The following is a 20,132-nucleotide window of genomic DNA, read 5'->3' as shown; positions in this document are numbered from 1 at the left end:
CACCTGTAATCCCAGCTACTCGGGAGGCTAAGCCACAAGAATCGCTTGAACCTGGAAGGCAGAGTTTGCAGTGAGCTGTGATTGTGCCACTGCACTCCAGCCTTGGCGACAGAGTCAGACCTTGTCTCAAAACAAAAAAAAAAAAAAGCCTCTTAGAAAACTGTACAACTTTAATTCTTCAATCCTTCTACATCTCACACCTCAAAATAAACACTGTTGTCTCACATATACTTACTCCGCTTAGTTTAAATTAATTCCTTTTTACCTGACTAAAGCAGAAACAGAAGTAATGATCAATATTTCCATTTAGTATCTAGTCCAGTTACACTTCAACTACATCAAAAAGAATAAAACTATAATTGCCATAAAAATCTTGACTGCAATAATAAACCCTTGCCATCTAAATATGTATGAATAAACTAGGCAGGGAAAATAACGAGAACGCTAAAGCTTTGGCCACTAGTTATTTACATTGTGTTTCTGGAAACTCTAACATTATTTAAATTTTTGTTTTTCAGTACCTTCCTGGATACTGTCATGCTTTTGTTTTTTAAATCTTTCTTGCCCTAGTCATCAATTATACTTCTTATAGGGTATTTACTTGTTCCTCTTCCACATACTGAGGTAGAAAGCAAAGTTGGAGAAATGGCCACTTGCTAGCATTGCTATTTCATATATTTGGCCTCAGGCTCTTTCCTAACCCATATTAGAGCCAGAAAGAATCTATTAAAGTTCTTCCCACGATGATCAAAGCTTGTGGTGATTTTATTGTTGCCAGAAAAAGTGTAAAACCATGTTGGTGAACCGTGAATAATTAAAAGCAGCATTTTTACAGCACAAACAGCAGTTGAAATACATACAAAAGACGAGGCTTAAAGTTGAAACCATGAATCATTTGAAGTAGAAATAACAATGACATATTAAAGCATTTTCACCATTTAGTAACACACTATGGTCAAATTTAAATACCATATATCGCCATGTAAATCAAAGTCATTTTATCTGTTTCAGGGGACCCATGACATTCTATGGTAAATTGCCTGATACCAAAAGAACTTTTATGAGAAAAGATAAGTTTAGAAGGAATATGCATTATAAGCAAATTCATCCTTTGTATTTATTTAAAAACCCAGATTACTTACCACTTTGTCATCTCCAGGAGCTTCTGTGTTTGATACAATTAGGTTCTGCTGGGCTAAATCATCAGGAATTACTTTCGGTTGTTTAGATATCCCAGAAGCCCCACAGACTAGCGTAAACAGGATGCCTGGAGGAAGAAAGAAATATACGTGAGTTTATCATAAAATAAACTTATGTTATGTACAATGGTTAATACACAGATAAATCATAAATTAAAAAGTGCATATTAAAAGGAGACAGCTTTCCTGGGATTGCTTATGTCAAAGCAGTATACAATAGAAAAGTTTAAATAGATATGCTATTTAAACTTTTAAACAGATATGCTATAATTATGTTACATGTTCTGTTTCTGCATTGAATTTTATGTCTATGATAACTGGGAAGACACTAGAACTATACATAAATGCACTTAAAATATGTAAATTAAATATATTTATATATTAAATAAAAATGCAGCTACATGCAAATGATCAGCTATAGGAAATAGCACTGATTCTTAGAATGTGTCTTGAAAGTTGCCAGGCATGCTGGTTCACGCCTGTAATCCCAGCACTTTGAGAGGCCGAGGTGGGCAGATCACTTGAGGCCAGGAGTTAGAAACTGGCCTGGCCAACACAGTGAAATCCATCTCTACTAAAAGTAGAAAAAATGAGCTGGGCATGGTGGCGCACACCTGTAATCCCAGCTACTCAGGAAGCTGAGGCATGAGAATCACTGAAATCTGGAGGCGGAGGGTGCAGTGAGTTGAGATCACACCACTGCACTCCAGCCTGGACTGTCTCAAAAAACAAAAAGTGTCTTCAAAGTTACTTTAAAGGGTATTATTTGAATTTAAGAAAAGACTTAGGACTTACAAAAGAGCAATGCTATGCCCAACAATATTGCAAGGATGGCCCACTTTCCAAGTTGTACTCCTCCACCGCCAATCCTTGGATCTGCACGACGTGTGCAGTCATTTTCGGTAATGCAGTCACACAGTACAACATCCAATGAAGTGACACTAGACATGCCAAGTCTATCTCTCACTGTTATAGGTACTACATATGAGCCAAATGCAGGGTCATTCTGATAGGAAAGACGTGCTGCTGTATCTGAAAACATAAATAAATAAAACCAAGCATTATACAATGTCACTGATTTCTTCTGAGCATAAATAACTCATTATCTGATAGTTATGTTTTCCTAGAAACAGATATTCCTGATGGGATGGCACAGCTACTAGAAGATGCTAAATGTGAATGGATAGAGTAGTTCCAATCTATACCCATTGCAAATATATTGCATATAAAAATTTGTCTATGCTGCCTCTTAAAGTCTTTTGGCTCTTGTAATAATATATTTTATTTGTCTGTAAACAAATCCTTCCTTTCGTAACTAATAGACTTATTAATAGTTTCTACCATATCTTGAATATATTTAATTAAAGCAGTGAGTATACATTTGCTTTTACACATGCTTCATTGAAGTAATAATCTGAAATTCTGGATGTTTTCCTTTACTTTGTTTTCAAAAATTGTGCCAAATAAACATAAATCCTTGTGACTTACTGTCAGAGACTGATTCTGACAACTTAGAACACCCCTGACAGTGACTACATTAGCAGGTCATGAGTCACACAGCTGGAGCTGTATCTCCTGGTCCTAAAGGATGAAGGGACCAACTGCACATGTCTTAGTTTTGATGTAGTTTTCTTAGATAAAGGCTAGAAAATATCTAGAACCAAAAGCTCATACCGATTCTTTTATGGCTTTTATGGTGCATAAGCATGATGATAGGGTTTTTACGCTCATGTGTTAGACGCACCTCTCTCAAACCTTATTACAACATCAGTGCATTACCTGTATGACATGAATTTAGAAGAAGAAAAAAATAATAAAAACTAAAAAAATTTTAGAAGTCAACACAATCTTGGTTTTGGAGACTAGATATACTACTACTCTAAATGCAGATACCTGGTGCCATAGAATAATCCCTCTCTCACATAACTTCCCAGCATGACATTCTTATTTTCTGCATAGTATTTGAAGCTCTAAATACAAATTTGAGTGCCTGGGTAAAAACACATTGAATTAAGTCAATTTTAAGAGAAGCCACAGTTAACCCATTAAGTCTATTGTGTAAGAAATTATAATGAGACTAGCAAAACCAAAACTTATAATTCCTAATGTGCCATGATGTATTACATGCATTATCTCATTTACTCCTCCAAATAATCCCTTTTGAGTAAATTGATGCTCAAAGACAAAAGATAGCATGGTCAGATTTACATAACTAACAAACAGTGGAGAGCCAGCATTTGACACTAAGCTTATCTGACTTCAAAGCCTCTCTGGGGTATGTTCTTCTTAAAAGTTGGGTGTTTCCCAAGCTTACAAATGATTACCCAGACAAGTAAATCTTTAAAATAAGAAAGATTTTGACAAACATACAGCTGCCAAAGTTTTATTTTGCTAAGTAAGACTATTGGGAAAAAAGTGTCCACCTTCTATCAACACTATTTAAAAATGAATATCATGACATAAGTAGAAAAGAAAAAAAAAATCTAAGAATAAAGTTAATTCTTCCTCCCAACCCCAAAATAAACTGATAACCCCCCTGAGACACACACACACACAAACACACACACACACCCCCCCCAGAATATTGTTTAAAAAGCTGAAAATCCTGTTAGTTCACAGAGCAGGATCCAAGACATAGTAGCTTAGCTTATTTCTACAAGTCTTCATTTTTCTTTCCTCATCCTGTTCTCCCTTTACGTTCCCTCCCAACCTTTCTTTTCTAATTTGTCATAACAGGAAATTGAGAGATATTCACTCAAAGCATGGGGCTGAAAAACATTCAAGGGCATTTGAAAAGCAAGCCCCATTCAGTGGTTCTACAGTCACGAAAGCTGGTAGACCATGATGCCACGGTCCATAGGCAGTGTGAGCGGGAGATGGGGAACATGCTGAAGAGTTAAGGGACGACTAGGGAGTGAGGCAGTGGTGATAATGTAGACAGGTTGCCTTCATTTTTGCCATACTTATCACTGTAGATCCTTCTGGGCTAAAGACAAAAGTACAGATGGGGAACCAAGTTAGGGGAGAATCCCAAGGAGAATACAATAGATACGAAATAGTCAGAAGTCAATACAGTGGCAGAGAGGAGAGAGAATGTGGTGGACACTGTGGGGTATATCAGATCCCTTTTCAATGAAGGACTTACATCCCAGCTGCTTGGGAGGCCATCAGCACCTTCCGTGATTGTGCCTTTTTGCCATGGGCAGCCCACATACAGTGATGGAGCAATAAGAGAGAATAGGGGACTGATTCAGCACCACTCTGAAGGCCCATTTAGCTCAGACATCCCCTGGGGTTCACCAAGGTTGTCATTTGGCTTGTGCTGCAGCTCAACTTCTCTTTTTGTCTAATCCTACTTCTCCTCCTTTCAAAACTACTGATCCCAAGCAAATTCCTTAGTCATCATTCTGCTTGAGATGCCCTGTCTCAGGGTCTGCTTTCTGGAGAGCCAACCAGTAACATCTGAGGACTCCCTTATGACCTAGGAAACTATAAAGAAACCTATGCCAATGGGAGGTACACAAGTTAGGAAGTGATTGCATTAGACCCAGTCTAAGAGAGAGAGAGTGTGTGTGAGTGTGTGTGTGTGTGTCTGTGTGTGTTTGGAGTGGGAGTGAGAATTCACAACACATCTAAGGGAATCTCAGCATAGGATTAGAGACACACTAGAGAGACCTACTCCCAACACACAAAAACTGAGAAACTTTCATTGGTGGTTCCCACATGGTGAATTTTCTCCTATTTCATACAAAAAAAAATAGTATTGCAGACACCCTGATGTTGAAAAGGACAAAGTAATTTTCAAAAATATATACCATTAATTTTGTTCAGTCTCCACATTCTCTGTACGTCTGAAGTAGAACTCTCCAGACTAAAGTCAAAAGGTGGGCCATTGATGGGCTCATCAGGATCAACTGCAACAATCTCCGCAGATGACATGGTGGGTTTGCAGATGATCACTGTCTTCTTAGGTATGAATGGGCCGTTATCATTCACGTCTTGAAGTATAATGCCCAGTGTCCCTGTACATGTTCTCCCTGCTAGATAAATGAAAATAAAAATACTTTTTTTATGTTTTGAGTTTTCACCACAAAATTATGCACTGAAAACATTGAAAAATATGTATTAAGCACCTATGATGTATAAGTTACAATGATAAGCAGTCACAAGCTATGTCCTCAGGGAATACTAAAGGAAAAATATTACTTTCATATGGGTTGCACAATGACTGCTATTAAGATGTGTTTATTCATTCGCTAAATTATTACTGCATTTTATTAGAGGCAAGTTTTGGCTGATTTGTGAGAAGAGGAAGGAAGAGAGTATGAACGAGGACACTTCTGACATATTTAAAAGCACAAGGAAATTCAAGGACATGGAAACGCACGTTAAACACACCCATGATCTGGAGACAATGACAGGAAAGGTAGACCGGTGGAAGCTGACACGGAGCAGGAGCTAAGGGTCTTTGAAAGCCAGACTAGGGAGCTTAGAGTTTGTTGGATAAATAGGTAGCACTTAGGTTTTGGAGCAAAGAAATTAAAGTTATATATTTGAAAGATTGTAACAAAAATAGTACATGGGAATATTCGAAGGGCGGAAGACTCTAGGAGAAGAAAATTACTTGAAAACTGAAATAATCACTGTGGGGTGTAGCCTAAGTAATTCATCTATCTGTATATTCAATAGAAACTTACAGGATAGGTGGGGCGTGGTGACTCACGCCTGTAATCCCAGCACTTTGGGAAGCCGAGGCGGGCAGATCACCTGAGGTCGGGAGTTCGAAACCAGCCTGACCAACATGGAGAAACCACCATCTCTACTAAAAAGACAAAATTAGCCAGGCATGGTGGCACATGCCTATAATCTCAGCTACTCGGGAGGTTGAGGCAGGAGAATCGCTTGAACCAGGAGGTGGAGGTTGCCGTGAGCAGAGATCATGACACTGCACTCCAGCCTGGGCAACAGAAGTGAAACTCTGTCTCAAAACAAAAAAAAAGAAAAGAAAAGAGAAAAGAAAGAAAGAAACTTACAGGATAACTACTTTATATAAAGAACTGCATTGGAAAATCTGGGGGATTCAAAGATGAAACAGCCATGGAGCCATGCCACTAATTAGTAATGCAGTTATGAAGTCTGAGGCCGAACACAAGCCCAGGAGTTCTGTCTCTAAATCACTCATTCTTTCTGTTTCAAAAGAAGGCTTTCGACACTACAGGTGGAAAAGAGAATTAAAAAACCCCGCGCCACCCACTGCCTGGGCTGTGTCTTATATGAAGCTGCCAACCTCGGGAAGCTCAGAGATCTGAGCACAGCCCTGAAGTCACAACCTCAGCCAGAGCACCTGCAGCACAGCGATTAGATTCATGATACAGCCAGCGTCATCACGGGTCAGGAACACTAGGCCACCAAGTTAAGAACTGGTTCTAAACCATGGGCCACAGAAAAAGAGCAGGTGAAGGCAACTAAAGGACTAGTAGTTAATAAGGGCAAAGTGGGAGAGAGGGAAAAAACAAAAACGGAAAGCAAAGCAAACACTTCTCATTTAATATAAGCCTGCAAACTAAAATTCCCAGATAATCAAGATTAACAGGAAGAAGGAAAGCCAACAAAAGCACCAGTCAAAAGATTAATTTATTCTATGCAAGACATCTCTGAAACAGGTATGTTTAGAATCTTCAAAGACATAAAGAGGGGTAACCAATTAAACAAGAATGAAATTACAGCTCAAATTCCAGCAGAAAATAAACAGCAACATTCACCTACCAGGGATTCTAGAAAAGAGAATAGACAGAATGGCAGAGAAGCAATATTTAAAGAGATGAATAGCTGAGAATACTCCAAAATTAAAGAAAAACATGGCTGTTCAGATTGAAAGTTTTCTGACTGCAGAACTAGACAAATACAAATAAATCCACGGCATACACTTTGTACTAACACTGTAGAACTCAACTTATGGTCCTATAAGAGCTACCTAAATATATTACCTACAAAAGGACAATCGCTAATTGACAGAACAAGAAGCATCAGCAAGAAGAGATGCCAGAAGATAATGGGTTAATAGCTGCGCAGTGCCACGGGAAAGAAGCTGTTGACTCAGAATCTTAAACCAAGTCAAAGTATCACTTAAGTATGAGGCCAATATTAAAATATTTTTCAGAACAACAAAACTGAGAGCGTTTAAAATTCACATTCCACAATTGCAAAAAAAAAAAAAAAAAAAAGTAAAGGACGTACTTCAGCAAGAAGAAAAAAGAACTAGGAGAGAAAACAATGAGAAGCAGGAAACAATGCAACTACCTTCCATTTTTGGACAACTTCAAAAAAGAGTATTTACATTAGGAAAAGGAAGCAGGTAGATATATATTTCATCTATCTGGCATATGTTTCTATTTACTAGAGCAGAATAATTTCGTCTCTCAGCTTCTCCTGTTCTCATGTTATGTGGTGCTACCTTGCTCTCTCTGAAAATTGGGACTGCTGGTTGTCCTGAACATTTCTTTCCCTTTGAGTCCACACACACAGTGGAGAGCACATGCCTTACCTATTGAAACTGGTTAATTGTGCTATCTGTAAAAATTGAAGTCTATAGTGCTTGCTCTTCTACAACTGGGATAAATGCTTCAATTTCCTTCCAGCAGATGTTTACAGCTGCTCACTGATTAAACTCCAATTTTTTTTTTTTGCACATTGTGATTAATACTGACATAGAAGAACATTTAAGACCTCAGATATCTAATCCACTATTTCATAGCTGTTTTTCGTCTGTTGATGAGTTACATACTGTTTTATTCGTTGGAATGTCAGCATAAAATGCTCATCTTCTAGTACTAACATAATTCTATATGGGCAAATGCTAATTCCAAATATGAAGTCACATGAGATGCACTATCCATGGTTTCACACTTTATGTGCATGACACTCTTCGGTCAAATGTTTTAAAACAGTTGCAAGTAACCGTATTCTAACAGCTGGAATAATACAATAGAAACATTAATCTCAAGCTCAACTAGATAAAGGTGATTCCTGGGTGAAACTGCCAACAGAATTTAGATTAAGAAGTTAAGAAGAAAAGATAAATTGAATTTAAAGCTTAAGAAATATATATGTTTAGGAGAGGGGAAGGCAGTTAAGACCAGAAAGCATGCAGGAACGTGTGGGCAAGTTTAGACATGGAAGCCTTGAGAGAGTTTTAAAAAGAGGAAGCAATTGCTGTGGAGATGTAGGAGGGCAGGAAGTGAGCACCAGCCCAAGAGAGCAGTATCCATGAGGAGAGGTTTCCATTAGGGAGTGGCAGGGAGAACCCAAATGAAATTAGCCAGTATAGATTTTAGAAAAAGGGTTTTTCAAAAAATGACACACTTTTGTATGATCTCAGTTCATTCCATTTGCAAAGTAAAAAGATGTGGAATTACTGATTCACAATTCCCTCACAGACAGTAACACAGTGACGCCCACCCTCCTCAAAAGAGATGGAGGGCAACAGCCTCATTACACATTTATTCTATATCACAGTGATGATGAGCAGTGCCCCATCTCAATTCCCTAACAAATACTTGATTTCTCAATCATTTGAACTCCTCTGCAACAGAGGAGAAGGTAGAATAAAATTATAGGCAAAATTTCTAATTTCAGACAGCAATTTTTATCTCAACTGTCAATAAACTATTTCCCAAGTGCCGTTAAAAAAATAATGGATTTGAGTTTCATGTTATTTTGTTTTTCTTTTCATTTGCCTTTGACCAACAAGTATTTCTTGGCAAAAAGACATGAGAATCTGAGGACAGTCTTTAACTAGTTAAAGATAAATCAATAATGATTACAACTTTAGCAATTTAGCAAACTGAGTCATTTCTCATTAATTTACAGAGAACTGGAATACGTAAATCATCTTCCAAAATCACTTCTAAATTCTAATTTTGCAAGTTATAGTATAATAACTTATGTTTGTTATAGTTTGCATATTTATTTTACAAAGACACGAAGTCCAAATTCATGTTATAGAAATTATATTTTATGCACCAAACGCATCTCATATATAATCATCATACTCATATTTCTCTCAATTTTATAGAATGCACAGAACATAATTTTACATTTTATATGATTATATGAATTCATAGTGTTTGTCTCTCTAATTTTATAATATGCTATTTATTTACCATGATCATAAATATACCATGAATTGTTTTAATATAATGTCTTTAATCAGAATTCTAACCCCCAAGTAAATTGTCAACTTTCTGTAAAAAGTTATAGCTATTTTCCAGGACTGTACTATGTAAGTATGTTCTCCCTGTAATGAACTTTCCTACCAAAGTGAACACTTTAAGCAAAATAAGTAGATACATTGAAACAATTTTTTTTTTTTTTTGGAGACAGAGTCTCACTCTGTCGTACAGGCTGGAGTGCAGTGGCGTGATCTTGGCTCACTGCAACCTCCACCTCCCGGGTTCAAGTGATTCTCCTGCCTCAGCCTCCCAAGTAGCTGGGATTACAGGTGTGTGCCACCACACTCAGATAATTTTTAGTATTTTTGGTAGAGACAGAATTTCACCATGTTGGCCAGGCTGGTCTCGAACTCCTGACCTCAAGTGATCCCCAGCCTTGGCCTCCCAAAGTGCTGGGATTACAGGTGTGTGCCACCACACCTGGCAGAAACAAGTTTTACTAAAATAATTTTCTCAATTTTTAATAATTTTAACTTTAATAAATTATGGTCTCAAGTTTTCTATGAGTAAATTATTTTATAATTACATCTAAAATTGAGAAGGCTATTAGAAAGCAGACATGAGTTAACAAATTATAGTAAACTTCTTACTCAGTGAGAGATATGAAAACTGAATGCATGTACCCAGCTTTAAAATGTATACTGTTGGCTTAAACACTGAAGATGTATGTAGCTGAGGAAGTATGTAGCTGGCTTAAAGACAAATTCTTACCTTGGTCTGATGCAAGGACTGTAATATTATATATGCCATTTCTGATGGTCTCTGCCTCTCTATCCAGGCTTCTGAAAACTCTGATTGATCCTGTATTTTCATCAATGGTGACCCACCCTGTTGGATCAGTTAATTTCTTATACCTGTTGGTAATGATGAATTAAAATAATAAAATTTATCATATGCTAAATTATAACAATGTAACAAAATAAGCTATAAATTTTAAAACTCAAATAGAATGGTAAGTACCTTATGCCACTGCTACTTCTTGTTTCTGGGTCATATGCTTTATATCCATTGCTTGTTGTTCCCACTGCTGCATTTTCACTCATGCGAACAGTCTGTATTGGAGGGTTACACTCAGGGCCCTCATCCTGATCCCGTACATTAACAGTAACTGTTGCTGTGCTCATGGCTGATCTTGAACTAGCCTCTCTGGAAAATGGAGCTTCATTAACTACACCAATTTGCAGGATCACCTGTTGCTTTTCTTCATAATTCAATGGCTACAAAAGCAAATGTATTGAAAAATCAGATGAACTCATTTAATATTTGGCAATGCTAACGAGTATATATAATGTTACATTTGGAAATATGTAAGTGCTGTGTTGGGAATAACCACGAGAATATGAAACACATATCCAGTGATATGGTTTGACTCTGTGTCCCCACCCACATCTCATATCGAATTGTAATTCCCAATGTTGGGGGAGGGACCTGATGGAAGGTGACTGGATCACGGCAGTCGATTTCCCCATAGCTGTTCTCATGATAGTGAGTGAGTTCTCACATGATCTGTTTGTTCAAAAGTGTGTAGCACATTCCCCTTTGTTATCTCTCTCCTGTTGCCATGTGAAGATGTGCTTGCTTCCCCTTTGCCTTCTGCCATGACTATAAGTTTCCTGAGGCCTACCTAGCCATGCCTCCTATACAGCCTGTGGAACGGTGAGTCAATTAAACCTGTTTTCCTTATAAACTATCCAGTCTCAGGTAGTTCTTTATAACAATATGAGAACAGACTAATACACCCAGAAATCCAGTGGCAGTGGAAAGAGAGGAGTCCTCCCACTGATTCAGTACTTGGGTAAAGCTGGCAAAAAAAAAGGACAGAAAATTGTTCTTCAATGGCAAATTTAAGATAAGTAGTATAACAGGTATTGATGAAGATTTCAGAGAGTATTTTTTTTTTTTTTTGAGACGGAGTCTAGCTCTGTCTCCCAGGCTGGAGTGCAGTGGCGCCATCTTGGCTCACTGCAAGCACTGCCTCCCGGGTTCACGCCATTCTCCTGCCTCAGCCTTCCGAGTAGCTGGGATTACAGGCGCCCACCACCACACCCAGCTAATTTTTTGTATCTTTAGTAGAGACAGGGTTTCATCATGTTAGCCAGGATGGTCTCAATCTCCTGACCTCGTGATCCACCCACCTCGGTCTCCCAGAGTACTGGGATTACAGGCATGAGCCACCACGCCTGGCATTTCAGAGAGTATTTAATGAGGGTTCCTGGATGTTAATACATAAGATACTTCTTTAGGGGATTCATATTATAACCAATAGTTATTTGCTACACCATAAATTTTAGGACAGCTTGTCCTACCCTCCTAAGATGAATAAAATTATTTGTACCTGGTTTGAGGAAGAGAAAAAAATGGGTAAATTTTTAAAAAATGTTTTTAAGAGGAGAGAGACAAGAAAATACAAAGCTTATGGGCATCATATTTTCTTTTTTTATGTGTGTCTTCCATTCCAGTTCCTGTCTTAAAGACAGGAACACATTTAATAAAAGGTTTTATTTTATCTTGCCTGATACGTAGTTGTAATGAGAATTAGTGAAACCATGTCCCAGAAGACAGAAATTTTTTCAGGTCTTGGACTTCACACAGATAAATTTCCTTCTGAGAATACCAAGGATTGGAGGAGGGGTTAGGTGAAGAAAGAGGCAAGATTTAAAAGAAATTTCTTTGCTATTTTAAAATAGAGAAAATAATATAAAAACATCAGCTGATTTTCATCATTGTAAGGAAAATGGATTCATCATTTTTTAATCCATGCTCCTTGTGAATATATACAAAAGGAAAATGGCATAGACCCACTGTAAAACCATGTTCTAGTTAAAGATGCAGCAGAAATAAGTCTATAAATTTGTCCAAGGCCAAAGGAGCTCAGATTGCTTTATGCACTAACTCTGGCTCCTGGAATAGTATTAGAAAGAAGTTTTAGAAGTGTTTTCATCTTTGAATGATTGAGGATTTTCATTCTGAACCTGTATGCTAAGGATGTAACATATACTGAACATGATGAACAAACCTACGAATAACCTCTCCATGGGGCTGACCAAGAATAACTCTTCGTTTGGGAAATTCAGTAAGTAAGTGAAGCCTCCTTGGCCCAAACACAGAAAAACTGGGCTAGGAAAAGTCCGGAACTGTCCCAGTGGCATCAAAGCTGTGCTAGTTTTTGAACTGTTTAAAGATATTAGTTACAAAATAGATATTGTATTATATGGACTTTTAAAAAAAATCATGCCTGAACAAAAGATTATCAAAAACTAATATATTCTTTCCATTATATATGAAGAACAGAGCATTTACATTTACTTATATATCTATTTTATTCCTACATTTATCAGAATTCCTTTCTTTCCATTAAATTCTAGTATGCTATTCTATAATATTATAAACTACAAATAATGTTCTAATTTATTCTTACCTTAACTACACAGAGAATTCCTTCATTGGTTTTGGCATCTGTTACAATTTTAAAATTTCCATTTTCATTGCCCTTTAAAATGGTATAATTAGCTCTCCAATTAGCAGTATTCACTAAGTCCTTATCCTCAACAGTAACTCGTAAAATTTCCACATCAACTGTATTTTCTTCCACTGATGCCACATACTAAAATAATAAAAGCAAACAAAAAATTTCATTAGTAACTCTCACAAAAATAGAACACCATGTGAAGTAAATCCTATTCTTCTAATTTCCAAAGTACTATGTTTACATGATTAAAAACCCTAGCACTATACAACTTTTAATGTCATTGGGGTACTTCATTTGAAATCACGAGGGGTGGATGGGGATGTGCATTTTTTTTCTTTTTCTTTTTCTTTTTTTTTTTTTGAGACGGAGTCTCACTCTGTAGCCCAGGCTGGAGTGCAGTGGCCAGATCTCAGCTCACTGCAAGCTCCGCCTCCCGGGTTCACGCCATTCTCCGGCCTCAGCCTCCCAAGTAGCTGGGACTACAGGCGCCTGCCACCTCGCCCGGCTAGTTTTTTTTTGTATTTCTTAGTAGAGACGGGGTTTCACCGTGTTAGCCAGGATGGTCTCGATCTCCTGACCTCGTGATCCGCCCGTCTCGGCCTCCCAAAGTTCTGGGATTACAGGCTTGAGCCACCGCGCCCGGCCTTTCTTTTTTTTTTTTCTTTTTTTTTTTTTTTTTGAGATGGAGCCTCACTGTGTCACCCAGGCCGGAGTGCAATGGCCCAATCTCAGCTCACTGCAACCTCCGCCTTCCATGTTCCGGCGATTCTCCAGCCTCAGCCTCCAGAGTAGCTGGGATTACAGGTGCCTGTCACCATACCCAGCTAATTTTTGTATTTTCTGTAGAGAGAGGATTTCACCATGTTGGCTAGGCTGGTCTCAAACTCCTGACCTCAGGTGATCCACCTGCCTTGGCCTCCCAAAGTGCTGGGATTACAGGCGTGAGCCACTGCGCCAGGCCAGAGATGTGCATATTAGACAATTAAAACTGGTCTATACATTTTTCTTTAATTAATATCATACACTTACAGAAGTACGAGTAAATGTTGGCAAGTGGTCATTTACATCATCAATATTAATGATACAAGTTGAAGTTGTCTGTAGACCAAAATATTGACCGTCCATGTCTTGTACTTTTATTTTCAACTGGTATTTGTCAATTAACTGAAAACAAAAAAAGAATTTAATTATTAGGTGAAAGCACCAACATTATAATTGAAATCTTACTTTACACTCCGTAATTTTTTTGCACTAAGAATTTAAGAAGTACATTATTACATTTCACAGCATTCATGTATTAGAAGAATTTTCTCTCACTAGTAATTTTTCTTTTCTTTTCTCTCTCTCTTTTTTTTTTTTTTCTGAGACGAAGTCTCACTCTGTTGCACAGGCTGGAGTGCAGTAGTGCGATCTTGGCTCACTGCAACCTCTGCCTCCTGGGTTCAAGTGAGGCAGGAGAATTACATTAGGAATTTTTAATCAACTTATGAAAATTGAATAGTTTCTCAAATTTCTAGTGCTATTAACTTACAGAATATAGAATCAGTTGGTTTTGTCTTTATTCAACAGAAAAAGAAGAGCTATTTTGCCATAAGTGCATTTAAAACTGCCTGGTAATTAATCAAAACCTTTCTCTCATAGCCAAAGTACATCCTTATGTTCAAAAATATAGATAGCAATGACTCTTATAATGGTCTTTTAATAAAACAATAAAATGAAATTTCTTCCTGCAAAAAATATAGATTTTAAGGGTTTATGTTACATTTATTAAGAGATCATTTAAATTGATATGAACATAAAGTTCTGGGGCTATGTAGTTTTTTCTTTCTGTGGAAAACAGAATCTGGCTCTTAAGGCTTTCAATTTATCAGATACTGTTGAAAACTCATCACTACCTTAAAAAATGTTTTTAAACATCTAAAGCATTTAAATATTTTAAAGTGTTTCTCCTTATAACTTTCATTTATCATAAGTGATTGAGATATGGGAGGATTAAAAACAATACAGTAATAATTCTTTCCGGACTGAGCATTAGGAGACTTGGGTTCTATTTCCAACTCCAAAAATAAGAGACACAATCTTGGGCAATTGGAAAATTCACTTTGTCTAGGTTTTTTCTTCTATAAGATGGTAATGCTTACCTTTCCCACCTAGTTTATCTCTTTTCATAAGACAAAATAGTATGTTAAAATCTATCCTCACCTTCTACCTAGAATGTTCAGCCTTCTCTTACAAAGATTCCTCACTTAATTCCATCACCTCTGAAACTTTCTTTTCCTCAGGCATTATCTAAAATAAAACCAAATTTTCTCTTGATCTTCCTGCTTTTTACACACGTAATTTTCCAAATTTACTCCTCCCTCATAACCAATCACACGTGTAGACTTGAAAAATAATGGCCTTATTTCAACTGAAAAATTTTAAAACATCATGCTACTGTACTTTCAAGAAGGAATGCATATTTTGTTTTTAGTGAACTAAAATTTATTAGAAATAATTAACTGGCTAATGAAACAAGGAAATGAAGTTTGATACCCTAAGTATTAACTTGTGCTATCTTCAGGTGGAAGAGAAATTCTGATGTTTAAAGGGACTAAAAGGTTGTAGGCAACTGAAGAAAACTGTAATCAAAAAGTTACTAGAGAGCACCACTGGGTAAACTCCTTCATTGGACAAGTGTTTTCAACTGATTCTTTCAGAAGAATCTATTCAAAGAAAAGCACTTCTGTGGTTGTTTGGTTTGGGAGCTGAACAAGCTGTTGAGTTGTTTCCCCCGCCCCCTCCCGCCCGCATAGAACACTGTTTTCACATAGACATCTATGGCTATTCAGACTATAGTTTTATGAAGGCATTTTGTAAAACATAAAGTTAATCTGTCACTTCAGGGAAAACAACTATTTGTTGCCAATGATAAATTGGAGTTTTCAAACAAAAATGAGAATCTTGAAAACCTTTATCAACCAATGTGATATCAATGGAATTAAAGAGGTGATCTTTTTGATATTATTTAATGGAATGTGTCAATATTTGGAAGCTCTGCATTACTTAATGAACCAATATTTTCCAAATGACCAATGCACAATATAGAATGATATATTGGTAAAATGGTAGCTCACAGCGTAAGATAGAGCAATGGATTTTAATGTAATAAAGTACAAAAGGCCATTGGTGAGGCTTCAGAGTCCACATTACCAAAAACATTTGGGAATCTAGCTACTCCTTGTCAAGTTTTCATATAGTATCAAAGAATAATATCCACAATGATCTGTAATTATCATTAAAATACTCCTCTCTTTTCTAACTTTATATCATGTCAGATTGCCTTTATGTATGCTTCAGCTAAAACTACACATTGTAACAGACTAAATGCAGAAGGAGATATGAGAATCCACCTGTCTTCAACAAAATATTAAAAACATTTGGGAAAATGCATAACGATGTCACTCTTCCCACTAAATTGTACTATTTTGGGAAATGTACTTATTTTGTAAGTACAAAAAGAAAAATAAGTGTAACAATTTTTACTGTTATAAGAATTTTAACTGTTAACATGTAATTAATTTATTATTTTTAATATTTAAATTAATGTATAATTTAAACTTTCCTTAGTTTTAAACATTAATGAGGTAATATAGATAAATACAACTAGATAAATAAAAGATCTTTGGGATTTTCAACAATATTTAACATTGTTAAGGGATCTTGAGATTAAAGCTTTTGAGAACCACTACCCTAATCCATGAGGGATAGAGGAAGGAAGAGAAAATTAATCTGAAGATTTAAGATTTAAGAATCAAATAAAATACCTGATAAACATCTATTACTGTATCTTAAGATTAAGGATTATAAATATAGTAAATAAGGATACAGAAATTGCTATAAGAATTTAGATGAATAATACTTCATGGAGGAGGTAATAGTTGAATAACTAAGTGAATGAATTACCAAGCTAGGGTATTGCAGTAGAAAGAGACAGAATATAGATATAAAACAATCTAGGAGGTAAAAATATGCTTTGGGAAGTGATGTGATTCAGGTGGGCCAAGAGACATCAAATACAATTTGGAGACCATGACTCCAAGGTGACAATAGAAAATGATTAATAGAGAAAGAATATATAAATGTCTTTTTAACTAGAAAACATAGAAAGGAAGATATGTTTAGAAGAAAGAAGACAAGTTAAATTTTAGATTTATTACATCTTAGGTACCCGTCAGACATCAAATCAAGATTTCTAGCAGTTGATTGAAAATGGGAAACCAGAGATTAGAGAGACATAAACTGTCTTTTCATCCATGTAAGTGGTAGAATGTAGATGAGATTGTTGAAAAGATGATAACAAATTTCTGCATATATTTAAAAGGTTCACTTTTCATATTTGACATTTTGTTTTAATACTGTAAATACGTTTATATTAGGAAATTTGATTGTATGAAACATACAATTCAGAAAAGAATGAATTAGCAGTTCAAAACCAGCATACTCCAAGGTTATTTAGTGATCTCTATTAACATACATAAAATAATAATGTTTCTAAAACAAGATTCACAACACACTTTTCAAAAACACATCTACAGGAGTTATACAGGTACTATTGAACAGCCACGTCATAATCAGGTTTTATTAATGTTTACGTTACCTCTCTGTCTAGCTGAGATGATGTTGTGGTGATCACACCTGTAGTTGGATGCATAGAAAATAGGGTGGGTGATGGTGGCACCTGCCCAATGATGGAGTACTTCAGGCGTGTATGCATCGTGTCAGGCTCATCTCTGTCAGTTGCACACACTTGTCCCACAGTAGTGCCTACAGAAGAAAAGTCCTTTTTAATCTCCAAAACATTCGCATGTTCTATGATCCCTTTATTTCATTCCTCTTCACCCACCTCAAAAAAGCTCTGGACCACATTATTACATAGCAAAGTCATCGCTTTTATAAATGTACAGACCTCTCCATACAGTATCACTTCCTTTCAAATATTCTGGCATACTAGCATTTTCGAATTGGGTGATCATATTCATATTTACTGTATTTAATGTATGATTTTATAAATGTTGGTACTATCCCTCCACATATTTTCAGACTAAACAATTCTGATTATTCTATAACCTTTCTCTGTTTGTAAGCCTGTGCATAGATTGATCATAGGAGTCAGTTTTCTCTAAAACTGCATGGTTCACTTAGACCTTTCTAGAGAAAATCTCCAAAACTGCATTCTGACTTTTAGCTAAAACAGACCATTTTCACAGGACTGAGAAAATGCTTGTATTATTCTCAGTGACTTTAATAATCACGCCCAGAATACTGGCAATCATTTAATCCTAGAGAACATCCATACATATCTTTAAGACTACATCTCCAATTAGTGAAAGACTTATTCTTTTTGGGCTGTGTTCTCTTACATCCATCCTTCCATAGGACAACAGCGTAACATTTATTAACTCCTATTTGATAGACACTGTGCTTGGCATTCGCTGTGTATTGAGCTTCACTTAATCTTCTTAACAATCTGGCATACTGATAACCCATTTTACAGATGAAGAAATTAGACTTGCCAAGATTAGGAAATTTGCCCAGGGTCACACAGCTAGTGAAACGCAGAGTAAAATTCCACCCAGAGTCCATTATTCTTGCCGCGGGATATGCTGCTTCCCAATGGACATAGTGAAACTAAATGTATGAACTGAAACACAGTTAATTTGCCATATATTGATCAAGGAGGTACTCACCCACTCTGCAATTTTCAAAAATTGTAAAAGTATAAGTTTCTTCTGTAAAAATTGGGTAGTTATCATTTTCATCCTCTATTTTGATTATTAGAGGCAATGGAAGTTCTGGCGTATACCCATCTGGAGTTGTTGCAAAGGCAATTATCTGTGAAAAGAGTAAAATAAGGAGAAAAATGAAAATAATCTTTAAAATGAGGTATGCTTCAAATTCACTTTGGCTTTAATTTGGAGACTGTTCAGAATTACAGTGTGAGTCTCACCATTTGTTATTGTTTTGGGATATGGATATAATTTTAATGCCAAAGAGGTGCCTAATTTCATGATTTAATATAGCATTTTATGTTTAAATTTACCTGTTTAAATTTATCAAAGATAATTTTAGTTTCTTCATTATTGCTATGCTGTTGTTCATGAGTGTAACAATTTTTACTGTTATTTTCCCAAACAGCCTTGAAGACTTTTTTGTTTTGATTTGTTTGAAAGGTTCAGGTGCATGGATTTCAAATACAACTTTCTGGATCCTTCTGAACTTGGGATCCTGTAGGATTACAAATTCTCCAGGTATAGTTAACGGGGATATTATCCTATTTTCAACTAATGAGGACTGTAGGCATATCAATGGTTACATTTGGGTAGGTCTTTTCAAAAGAATTTTTAATTTAAAAAGTGTGAATCAGAAATGAAGCAAATGAATGGTGGTAAATTGTGGTGGAATACAGTTTAATTTTTTTGTTTTTACAATATGAATTTCAATACCGATTTTCTCATAACAGCTATCATAAAAAGGCCAGAACATCCTAGGTACTTAGAAGGCCAGGCCATGGCAATTCTAAACCTAAATACTTTATTCAAAGTTTGCCTATCTTATTTGATTGATTTGTTCTTCTAATGAATAATTAATTCATCCAAAATAGAAATAAAATAATTAAAACCAACTTAAGCAAAATGACCAAGTCCTGTTGGGAAATCAAACCAGCATTAGGTTAAATTCTTTCATATTAACTCGCTTTCCAGCAAAGGAAGTTAACCAGATGATTAAAGGACTGAGTAAGCTTAGGTAAGCACTGTCACACTCCCTACCTGCTCCCCATAAACTAACGTTCTCCCTTTGCCAAGGTACTGAGGTTTACTTAATGACTGAACCTCATTTACCTCCTATGGTATCTCCATACTATAAAGAGGTTCACAGATTTTTGTGTGCCAACTAAGTAACTGTTCTTGGCTGGGCATGGTGGCTCAGGCCTGTAACCCCAGCATTTTGGGAGGCCGACATGGGCAGATCACCTGAGGTCAAGAGTTTGAGACCAGCCTGGCCAACATGGTGAAACCCCATCTCTACTAAAAATACAAAAAGTTAGCTGGGCATCATGGCGCATGCCTGTGATCCCAGCTACTCAGGAGGCTAAGGTGGGAGGATCACTTGAACCCAGGAGCCAGAGACTGCAGTGAGCAGAGATTACACCACTGCACTTCAGCCTGGGTGACTAAGGCAGACTCTGTCTCA

General features: G+C 36.5%; 1 protein-coding gene and 1 pseudogene across 2 annotated transcripts in view; one reads left to right on the top strand and one right to left on the bottom strand.

Moving 5' to 3' along the window:
* The window catches only part of DSC2 (desmocollin 2), a 37,589-nt gene that overhangs the window by 3,597 nt on the left and 13,860 nt on the right, over window positions 1–20,132 (bottom strand). For both annotated transcript variants that reach the window (XM_005586976.5, XM_005586975.4), the window contains exons 6-14: window positions 18,629–18,773; window positions 17,539–17,705; window positions 13,929–14,063; window positions 12,849–13,034; window positions 10,391–10,647; window positions 10,142–10,284; window positions 5,015–5,239; window positions 1,995–2,231; window positions 1,143–1,267 (exon numbers count right to left, since the gene is read on the bottom strand). In XM_005586976.5, coding sequence (XP_005587033.3) covers window positions 1,143–1,267; window positions 1,995–2,231; window positions 5,015–5,239; window positions 10,142–10,284; window positions 10,391–10,647; window positions 12,849–13,034; window positions 13,929–14,063; window positions 17,539–17,705; window positions 18,629–18,773 — 1,620 coding nt within the window. The remainder of the gene's footprint in view (window positions 1–1,142; window positions 1,268–1,994; window positions 2,232–5,014; window positions 5,240–10,141; window positions 10,285–10,390; window positions 10,648–12,848; window positions 13,035–13,928; window positions 14,064–17,538; window positions 17,706–18,628; window positions 18,774–20,132) is intronic.
* On the top strand, window positions 2,876–2,988 carry LOC123570126 (small nucleolar RNA U13; annotated as a pseudogene).

This window comes from Macaca fascicularis, chromosome 18 (assembly GCF_037993035.2).
Source record: "Macaca fascicularis isolate 582-1 chromosome 18, T2T-MFA8v1.1".
Classification (NCBI taxonomy): domain Eukaryota; kingdom Metazoa; phylum Chordata; class Mammalia; order Primates; family Cercopithecidae; genus Macaca; species Macaca fascicularis.
The sequence above is the reverse complement of the archived record's forward strand: the minus strand, read 5'-3'. Positions and strand labels throughout refer to the sequence as shown.